Source organism: Cariama cristata, unplaced genomic scaffold (genome assembly GCF_000690535.1).
Source record: "Cariama cristata isolate BGI_N322 unplaced genomic scaffold, ASM69053v1 scaffold3208, whole genome shotgun sequence".
Lineage (NCBI taxonomy): Eukaryota > Metazoa > Chordata > Aves > Cariamiformes > Cariamidae > Cariama > Cariama cristata.
Window position 1 is genome coordinate 12,939 of NW_009630456.1, and position 11,004 is coordinate 23,942.

Here is an 11,004-nt window from a genome sequence, read left to right on the forward strand (position 1 = left end):
AACATCTTCCATAGCAACACAATCACATTTAGCTAGCGGAAGGAACAGGGCTCCATAGTTGAGATATTGACCTGCTCCTTTCTGGTTTTGAATTAAAATGAACAGCCAAACATATCTGCAGCAGTTGGCTTCCAGTGGGGAGTGAAGCAGAAGTCTGAGTCAGGTGTTTCTTTGCATGTTCTTCACATAAAAGGATCCCAGACACCTATTCCATCACTATAAGGTGAACCAGGCTGGACACAATGATTTTACTCCTTTGCTGTGAGCAGTGGAACTGAAACAGCTTTTCTTCATTTTGTATTACTGGCACTTCCACCGATTGCATCTGATTTTCACAGTGGCTTTGGTCATTGTTTTTTTTTGACCCTATCTTCCCCACTTCCAGAGACTTGCAAAACTTCCCGAAGAATTGTGACATCCCTCTATCCACAAAGGCCAAGACCAAAAGCACTGTCAGTGCCTGGCTATGAACTGCTACAATTCACTCCCATGACCGTCAAAACTAAATGTCTGTGGGAAACTGCGGCGGGTCTGCAGATTCCTTGGCAGAGTATGAGGCAGTTGACCTCGACCAGATTGTCGTGTACCCGTGAGAAAGTGCAAGATAACAAACTTGGATAGTTTTGCTATGCTGATGTGCAAAACAAGCAGAAGAATGGGAAGCAGAATATGTGGACGTGCAGGTGTGAAGAGCCAATGGACTTAAACAACAAGGAGCCCAGACCAATGCGGGGAGGACAAGTATGAGAAAGAATAGTATAAAAGTTTGGAAATAATTAATAAATAACACACACACACTTTCTTGCACCAGATTCTTGTCGTGTCCGTCTCAACAACGACAAATGCCTTTTCACCACTCTTCTCAGACAAAAGGCAGACATTCTTATCTGCCCCTTTTTGAGGCTGTTTCACTTCCTTGAAAGTGAGCTCTGTATTTAGCTTGAGAAGGACTGCACTTCTAACTTCACCATCACCAAAAACAATTGTCAGCCTGTGGGCAGTCAAAACTTACGACTGTAGAAAACTGTGTGACACACCTCACATTAGAGTATGTCCAAGCCTTAGGAACACCAGTACATTCATAGTCCATCCCTTGAATCTATATTAAAGTAGTTTCAGCAGCAGTGGAAAGTAAAATCAGTTCCTTATTTTGCAGCTCTCTGTAAATGTTGCTACTTCCACAACTTCTCCAACCCTAGCTGGGACAAAGCGTCTTTGCTCAGTGTCCTTGTTCATGAAAATAGTGCTTGAGCATAATTTCACTCAAATCTTCCCAAAGAAGCTGCCTCACAAACCACAATGGGTTTATTAAACATTCTTTTTGTTAAAGGCCTAGATAAACACACATTAAAAAATTCTGCAGGAACTTCTCTGTGAAAATTGAAGAGAAGAATCCATCATCCCAGGCCCTGGCAAAAAAAAAGCTTCCTGCAGTGATCAGGTTGAGTCAGAACTCACCAGCCTTATCCATACACACTACACTTGCTGCAAAAATGTACCTAAACATTTTGCATCTCAAGAAGATACGCAGAAGCTGACATAGAAATTAGGTTTTCCAGGCTGCATTAAGTCAAAGAAGCTATTGGGTTCTGTAAAGGCTGTCTCAGTAGGAAGTAAGGTTTGATTCAAAACACGTTACCTTCACATTTAGGTAATTTTACCCTACAGACTAGCTCTCAGGTTTACACACCTGTATTTTCTTTTTCCTTACTCAAGTGTGCTCACATGTCCATTTGCGTACCAAGTGCTGCTGAGATACAGAATCACTGCAAAGATTTTACTTTGGCATGTAAAACACATAGACCTGAACCTGAGCGAAGGTTCTGCTAATATTTTCCCATAGACCTTGCAACATCTGGCCAAATATATCCATGTGTGTCAAGATGGTGAAAGCATAAGGTTTCGAATTAGAATTATAGAATCATTGAATCATTTAGGTTGGAAATGACCTTTAAGATCACCAAGTTGAACCGTAAACCTAGCATGGCCAGGTCCACCACTAAACCATGTCCCTAAGCACCATGTCTACACGCCTTTTAAATGCCTCTAGGGATGGTGACTCTACCACTTCCCTGGGCAGCCTGTTCCAAAGCTTGACAACCCTTTCGGTGAAGAAATTCTTCCTAATATCCAATCTAAACACAAATTAAACACAAAGCAGAAAAGCTATGTAGCCAGAAGAATCACCCAGTCTAATCCAGAGGGAAGAATATAACAGGCAACATTTAAAGCAGATAAAGGCCCAAGCTCTCTCCCATTAAAGGAAATAAAAATATACTGACTTGAGCCACATCTAATGCCCCTCACCCATGCCTTCCATATTTGATGGCTGAGTGCTGGGAAAGATGCAAAACATGTATAACTCCTTGTACTGTTAAGCCCCTTCCTCTGTGGATCCTCAGAGGTGTTTGTGGTTGGATCAGAAGCTATTGGATGTGCAAATTTATGCTGAAGAAAAAACGTGCAAAAACAAGAGGAGAGAAAATCAGAAGAGGAAACCATCTTGACTTATGCATACACTCATTTTAAGAAGTCACTTAGGCTATTGTGCATAATTTTGTTGCAAATAGGGGTTTGAAAAGAACTGGGCATCATGTTATTAGACATGCTGTGATGCTGAAAAATGAAATTCCGAAACTTTTCTCCTCTACTTCTGCATGAGGAGCTTATTCAGGAGAGCTTTCTTTGCTAACAGAAGCAGCAATTGTCAGCAGCTTGGAGGAGCAGCACTTTAAGCACGGTAGCTCCAGCCATGTGGCCTTGGTCCCAGCCTTGTCAGGGCCAAAAAAAAGGGTTTCTTGGTGCACATGAGCCATTCATGACCACTAGAAGGAAGTAACAAGTGACAAGCAATAGTTAGTGGAGACTACTGTGCGCTACAGAGGTCAGAAGCCCTGAATCTGCTCACCGGATTTATCATCTAGGGATGTTTGCTGCTTGCCTGGGGCTCTCACCAAGGATGCTGTGCAGAGGTTACCAAGGCTCATCTGGCCCTCTACTAAATAGTGCTGCTTTTTCATGTATGCACCTAAGATACTGCCAGGGGTGACCTGAGAAGTATCAAGTGTGACTAGCAGGTTCCAGGAGCACGCTTAAGGGTATGGGCACCCAAATGTTGGTTTTCTCCATTGTGCCCAAGGAGGACTCAACTGATACTGCAGGTGAATCACTGATTGCACAACTGCAATTCATAGCACGCTTTTGATTTCCATGAGCACGGAAGCCATGGTGAAAATCTGAAGAGTTTCACATAGACCAAAGGAGAGTGAAAGCTGGCAGAGAAAAATGAGTACTGCTGTGGTGGGTATCTGCTGTATACCAGATTAGGGAGGACCAGGTTAGGGATTACTTCAATACCCTGGAAGTACACAAGTCCGTGGGACCAGTTGGGTTGCACCCAAGCATGCTGAGGGAGAAGAAGGCTGATGGCGTTGCAAGGCCACCATCAATGATCTTTGAAAGGTGGTGGCAACTGGATCTCAGTCCTGTCTTCAAAACACACAAAGAGGAAGATGCAAGAACTCATGCAGTCCTTCACAAAATGGTGGAGAAAATCCTGCTGGAGAGCATTTCCAAAGTCATGAAGAATCAGAAGGTGATCAGAGGTAGTCAGCCTGGATTTCTGAAGGGGAAGTTGAAAACTGTTTACAAAACAAATCCGAAGCTGTTGAACCTCTCCCTTAGTGACCTGCAGGATGGGACAGAGTGCACCCTCAAGCAAGTTTGCAGAGCACACAAAAGTGAGAGGAGTGACAGGTGCAGCAGGTGGTTGTGCTGCCCTTCAGGGGGACCTCAACAGGAGAAATGCAGAAGTGGACAAGAAGGAATGTGAAAAAGCTAAGCTAGGGCAACTGCACAGTCCTGCATCTGGGGAGGAGTAGTCCCATGCACTAGTATGCGCTGGGGACTATGCAGTTGGCAAGCAGCTTTCTTGAGAAGTTCCTAGGGGTCCTGTGGACAATAAGCTGAGCTTGAGCCAGTAATGCTGGCTCACTGCTAAAATGGCCAACAGTACTCTGGGCTGTATTTAAAAGAGCATTGCCATCAGGTCAAGGCAAGCCATTCTTCCTCTCCCCTCAGTGCTGGTAAGGTTGCATGTGGATGACTGCTGAGTGTGGTTCTGTGTTGCCCAGAACAGGCAAGCTGTGAGCAGACTGGAGTCAACCCAGCACAGGCTCTGAGATCCTGCTCTGAAATGGTGCTGCAGTGTGCCTAAGGGGCAATTCCTGACGCTGGGGCTTTTTTCCAGTGCCCCCTGTGTCACCGAAATCAGGAATAAAACCTTTTAACACCAATGTAGTATTAAGAAGCAGGCACTCCTTTATTGCAACACTTGATGCATGGGGGATCGCTCCACCTGACGTTCATACCCAACTTTTACCGTGAACAGATTTTATAGATACAATTGATTACATATTCATTGTAATTCCTGGAATCAGGATGTATATTCAATACTTTACCCTGAAATAATTTACATATGTGCCTTCCCTTCGGGCATGCACAGTTAATTATGAGAAGGGTCTTCTAGGGTCTTTTAAGACCCCCGGTGGTTGCCCTCTGGTGTCCAGTGGACGACCTCCTTGTCTAGAGTTTGCCCAGTTCAGTCTTGTAGGTGTGACAATGGGGGGGCTTTGAAGATTGTTGGGTCCAAGTTAATTAATCGAATGACCACTTTGGCAGGTTGTCATATAACTCATTCATGCTCAGTTCCAGGTGTTCTCATCAACTTCCAGGACTTTACATACCCTTACTCCCTACACAATTCCCCAACTTGGTAATTATTGACTACAATTTCAGTATAATACTACCAGTTTTCTTACACAAGTAGCTTGTTGTTCCGATGGCGAGATTTCTATAGTTACCTATTTCAAATCTAACAGTCCTAACTTATACTTTATGCTTTACAATTTTCTACTTCTTAATCAAACCTAACTCTTCTATACAATCAAATCATTATTATTTCATCAGAGTATTTGCAACACCTGCACCATGCAGCTGTCCTGCTACCAGGGATGGATGTTGGTCAGCCCAGTGCCAACAAGAGTGACCTGCTGCTTCTCCCTGCAGGGACAATGAGGGGACGTCAGCTCCATACATGCTTCTGCTCATAGCTCCTTAAGCACAAAAAAGTCACAGACCCTCGGGGTGGGAAACAAAATGAGAATGACAACTATTGTGTCAGTTTGAAGGTGAAGATGTAATGTATTGTGGCTCTAAATCCAGTTGGCAAATAACACTGCAGGGCTGTGTTTTGCTCTGTCTTTGTGGTTGAGCGGCCACAACCCCAGGACAGCAAAGGTGCTGGAGGCTATTCCTCTGCCTCCCACATCGATGTGCCCACTGTTGCCTTTTCCTAGACTTTGCTCAGAGCAGTAAGCCTGTGATGGTACCAGCGGAGGAACACACTGCCCTGGGACAGTGCCTGCCCAGCCACCCTCCCCAGCACAAGTTCCCTTGCAAGACAAGGAGGTCAGGAGGTCAAGAGGTCACATTGGCCTGATTCTATGACTGGTGCACAAGCTTCCCAGCACAGACTTTCTCCAGCGATTTCCACCTTTTTTCTTCCTAACACTGGCCTAAAATACATTTTATCCAACAAAGTTACATCCTGAATGCAGCTGTGAATATTTCCATACCCAAAGTTGTGACTGATCAACAAACTTCTACAGTGGAAGGAGGCTCAGAGATGGGCACAGGCGATGCACTCTTGATGCTCAGGGAAGAATATAAGGAGTGACCATAGCTGTTGTAAAGAAAGCTGAGCTTATCTCAGGGGAAAAGGGACAAGATGATGGCTTTTGGTTTAGATTAATTGCTATATCAGTTGAGTGATCAACTGGTTGTCTAGGTAGCCTGAGTTAATCAAAACGTGTGAATGTCTTTCTGAGCCAGCCAGACCATCATGGGGCTCAGCCCAACACAAAGCATAAAAACTGAGCAACCAACAAAACAAACCTTGAAGAGAGCTACAGGCTTGAGCTGGTTTCAACCTACATAACCTACATATTTCTTCACAGTGACTGGAGGTATGCAGTGTCATGACAGTGAGTGTATAGAGACCAGTAATGGGAATTTCATTTGTATTGTGATCCAACTGGATGTTGTAACTGCCACATTGTTTCTGTATTGTGATTGCTGCTTCACTCTGCTAAATTAAAATCCCGTCTAACATCAAGTGTCTTCAAATAAGTAAATTTGGTAGTAACTCATTAAACCCTCTTCATGTGGAATATCTAAAAAAGCCTTGTCAGAGTGTACTGGGTAAGAGAAGTGCCGGGGCTGCAAGGCAGCATGGTCAGGAAATAATGCATGTGATATGCATCTCCAGGGGGGTTTGGTTTACTTAAGATGACATACACAGCAGTGTAACGCAGAATGGTTTGAAATAGCCACCCCTTTGTAGCATCAGGGGCAAAAGGGAAAGATGTGAGAAGACAGGCCCTTGTGCGTAGACTGTGTACAACCTGCCTACTAATGTAAGGTCACAACCTCATGCAAGCAAGAGACAGCAGGTGAAACTCCTTTCTGACTTGATTCCACTTAATTTTTAGTCACTTCAACAATACAATAAGAAAACAACAACTTTGCATGTATCAAAAAGTAAAACTATATTTATTATTCAGTTACATTTGCTTTTCATTGCACAAATTTGGTTTTTATCCCCATGTTTTACATTTTTTTACAAAGCTGTTAGGAGTTTTATAAACTTAAATTGATCACTTAAGTCTATTTAGGCACAATTCATTAACTTGTAACTGCATTTCCTCCACTTTTTTTCTCTGTGTGAAAGACTTATAGTTGCATTTAAGGTCCAAATTGAAATACATTTCACAGTCTACACTTTTACGGGTGTACTGTCTGAAAAAGAAGTTCTGATTAAATAGTCTTGCCTTATCAAATGTTGCCAGCAAAGCCTAAATGAAGGCAACTCCTTTTCCAGAAATGCTGAAATCAACACAACCCTAAGATAAGAACCATGGTGGCCCACCATTTTCTCTGCTAGTCAGTCATAGGATAACAAAGAAACAGTCCTCAAGAGGATTTAAAAATCCTGTGGAAAAATTACTTTAACTTGGAAATAATTTAAATAATTTATTTAGTATGAAAAATAAGCAAAAAAAAAAAAAAATCCAGCAAATAAAACACTATGGTGACAAGGAAAGTGTCATATCCCCTGGACTGCTGAGGCTATGTCAAGTGCTCTCCCTTCTGATATTGATAGTTTGAAAGCCACAGTATCACATCCCTGGGGCTACCTTCTATGAAAATGGCTTTGAAGTTAAAAGCTATCAGGCTTGTTTGACATAGCTGAAAAACTGTGAGCTTCTTGATTTTTTATGTAGCTCTTGTCTTTGGTGAAAAAGCCTGACCACTTCTGGTGTAAGATTCATGTGTATGGATTAAAGCTCTGTATCTGGGGTGAGTTGCTTTTGCATGTAACTGCATACTGCAGAGTGGTCCCAGGGCACAGGAAAGTCCATTCTGGAGAATCTGAAATAAGTTGAAGTTTGTTTCAACAACTTTATTATTAAAGTATTATTTTTACAAAAAGAGTGGTTTTAAATAAGTGACTGATGCTAGGACTCTTCCTGAAAAACATGAACAACTACCCCCTCTCTGTAGTACTGCAGAAAGAAACAATCTTTGTAACTTTTTAGCACCCATATCTGTTGTTGCTATTTAGAAGTGAATGAAATATGTTTGAAAGCTGGGTGAAGTCTTTGCAGTAGAGCAAAAGGGATGCCAAAGTCTTTGTGTGATTCTCCTATAAGAGTATTTAGTGCCCATGAACTCCCCACTGGCTATTGCTTTCAGGGATAACCAGAGGGGCATCTCACATGAGCACAGGCAGTGTACAGCCATTAGTCCCCTTGTTAAGGAGTCCTGTTTGTAGGAATTTCTGATGATGGAGTTTTTTGGGTTTGGGGTTTTTTTTGTTTTTTGATTTTGGGAAGTCCTTAGGCTTCAGGAAACTGCCAGGGCACAGTATTCATTCCTACATGCATCACAACAGAGGTGCACAGTTACAGGTTAAACAACAGCTGCTTGCTCTGCTTGGGTTTAAGACATCTCCATAACCTCTGCATGTAGGGCAAGGAAAATCATTCTCCCTCCAGTGCTGCTGCTGTGCTCAGACCCCGAGGCAACTGATAGTGCACTCTCTCACCCCACGCTGCAGGGACATACAAGAGGAGACCCCCAGACACCAACAAGGCAGGCAGGTCTGTGCATTCCCTCGGTGCTGCCGCTGGTCCAGTTCTGCACATTGCAGGCAGAGTGCATAAAGCTGGTCACAGGTGCCAGCCCTGAAACCAAGGATGGGACCTGCATCCTGCAGCTGCGCTTAGAATCACAGAATGGTTTGTTTGGACGGGACCTTAAAAATCATATAGTTCCAATCCCCCCCCTCCCCCATGGCCAGGGACACCTTCCTCTAGACCAGAGTGCTGCAAGCCTCATCCAGACTGGCCTTGAACACTTCCAGGGACGGGGCATCCACAGCTGCTCTGGGAAACCTGTTCCAGTGCCTCACCACTCTCACTGTGAAGAATTCCTTCCTAATGTCTAATCTAAATCGTCCCCCTTCCAGTTTAAAACCATTTCCCCTTGACCTATCACTACACGCCCTGCTAAAAAGTCCCTCCCCAGCTTTCTTGTAGGTCCCTTTAGGTACTGGAAGGCTGCCATAAGGTGCCTCCAGAGCCTTCTCTTCTCCAGGCTGAACAACCCCAACTGTCAGCCTGCTTTCATAGCAGAGGTGCTCCATCCCTCAGATCATCTTCGTGGCCTCCTCTGGACTCGCTCCAACAGGTCCATGTTCTTCTTGTGCTGGGGGCCCCAGAGCTGAAGGCAGTACTGCAGAGGCATCTCACCAGAGTGGAGTAGAGGGGGAGAATCCCTGTCCTCGGTCACGTTGCTTTTGATGCAGCCCAGGATATCGTTGGCTTTCTGGGCTGCAAGCACACATTGCTGGGTCATGTTGAGCTTCTTGTCAATGCGCACCCCCAAGTCCTTCTTTTCAGGGCTGCTCTCAATCCTTTCTCCACCCAGCCTGTATTTGTGCTTGGGATTGCCCCGACCCATGTGCAGGACCTTGCACTTGGCCTTATTGAACTTCCTGAGGTTTGCACAGGCCCACGTCTCCAGCCTGTCAAGGTCCCTCTGGATGGCATCCCTTCCCTCCAGCATGTTGACTGCACCACACAGCTTGGTGTCATCGCAAATTTGCTGAGGGTGCACTCCATCACACCGTCCACATTACCAACAAAGATGTTGTCCTAAGCAAAGGGCTGGGGAATATAGCGGACTAGAGAGCTGGTGCTGGAGGGCACAGACAAGTGTGGCTGTAGGGCTTGAAGAGACAGGGCAGCCCCAGAGGATGCAGAGGGCTTGGCAACACAGCTGGGAAGAGAGAGCCTGCAGCTGTAGGTGGGACATGGCACAAGGCGCTGGCACCTGGGAGCTGAGGAAGCAGCAGGCGCAGGCACAAGGACAAGCAATACTCCAGCAACCAGGGAGGGCTGTTCATGACCAGCCATGGTTCTGTGATCCTCCTATGGCTGACACCACACTACTAGCACCATTGCTGAAAGGCCTGCTGTGGGTTGGCAGTCCAACTCCTCCCTTTTAATCCCTCTTGGCAAACCCCCTGCTGCCAATACTGTAGAGATTTAAATGTTGTCCTCATTTGTCTGATGAGCACCACAGGACCACAGTCCCCAGCTGACTGCAGCTGGTCTTTGGTAGAAGGAGGGAAAGAAGACCACTGACTTAAAGGACCCAGGAGACCTCCACTGCACCTGTAGCTTCTCTAGTAAGAATCAGCCCGTATCACTACTCTTTTAAAGCAGGATCTCCAAACATGGACTCTCCTTTACCTATCACAAAAGTGCTGGCCCTTGTCTGCCCCAGTGCAGCCTCCCACTAAGACCAGGACTGTCCAAGTCAGGGCAGCACCAGGTCAGGGCAGCCATGGCTTTGCCTAGCCACCCAGTTGCAGCTGGGCAAGCTGTGAGGTGAGAGGGGTGCGTGAGGATCACTTTGGAGCTAGAGGTGCCTCTGAAGGTCAGCTGCAGAGTGGACTCCCAGGGCAGGATGACAGCAGCCAGAGGAGCCACATTGCTGGGTGGTTGGGAAAAGAAGCTGGCAGTTGCCTTAGGTCTCCCATCCTCATGTCATGTGGAGGGGTGGCAAAACAGGTTGTTCCTAGAGCTTAACAGGTGGCTTCTCCAGGAGGAGAAGAGCAAGATTTTCCAAAGTCTCTCACTAGGATTAATGCATAAGCTTCTGACATGAGTGAGTGGGCAGGCAAGGGGAGCCTGAAAAAGCACAGCAAGTCCATCAGTAACTGTCTGGTGATGATTAGGGAAATGTGACCACCACAAGCCAGGAAAGTCCATGCTGCCTGAAGCATCAATTTTTCCCCCAGTGAAAACCCTAGAAGGAATTATCCACAGGAACTGAAGTCAGCTTCAGTTGCCAGGAGTGCTGCAGGCCAGCACCCTCAGTAACTGCCTGTATCCCTGCAGAGGTTTCTGAGCTCCAGCTCCAGTTGTTTAATTTGGACATCTCTCTGGTTTATCAGCTCATGTAGCCTACGGATTTCTTCCTGTTGCCGGTAAAACATCTGCAAAAGCTGTAAGAAAAGTTACGTTTTAGTTCCTTTACACTAAGAAAATGCAGACTTAACCTGTCAAATGCCACCAGTCCTGTCGCTTCACTTCTTAGAGAAACAGCATCTAGGGAGGAGGCCTTCAACCAACAGACTCAACATCAGCAGTGTTCCTGCTATCCCCTAGCCTGGGCTATGTCTGCAGGTGTTTCTCAGCACCATTTAGTAATTCCATATCTGCTTTATTCAATGGAAAATGTCAGAAAAAATAGCCTTCATACCACTAATCACCCAAAGACAGCCTGGACACAGAGGGTATTTGGAGTCTAAATTGCTGGATTTGCCACATCTCCCACTCAGACCCTGGCCAAGTCCTTTTATTTCTTTTTTCC

General features: G+C 45.3%; 1 protein-coding gene across 1 annotated transcript in view; it reads right to left on the minus strand.

Annotated features, from left to right (window-relative positions):
- Positions 1-10,504: 10,504 nt before the first annotated feature.
- The window catches only part of LOC104165787 (coronin-2A-like), a 19,156-nt gene continuing 18,656 nt past the window's right edge, over positions 10,505-11,004 (minus strand). Inside the window, 1 exon segment of the mRNA XM_009705526.1 lies at positions 10,505-10,636. Coding sequence (XP_009703828.1) covers positions 10,505-10,636 — 132 coding nt within the window.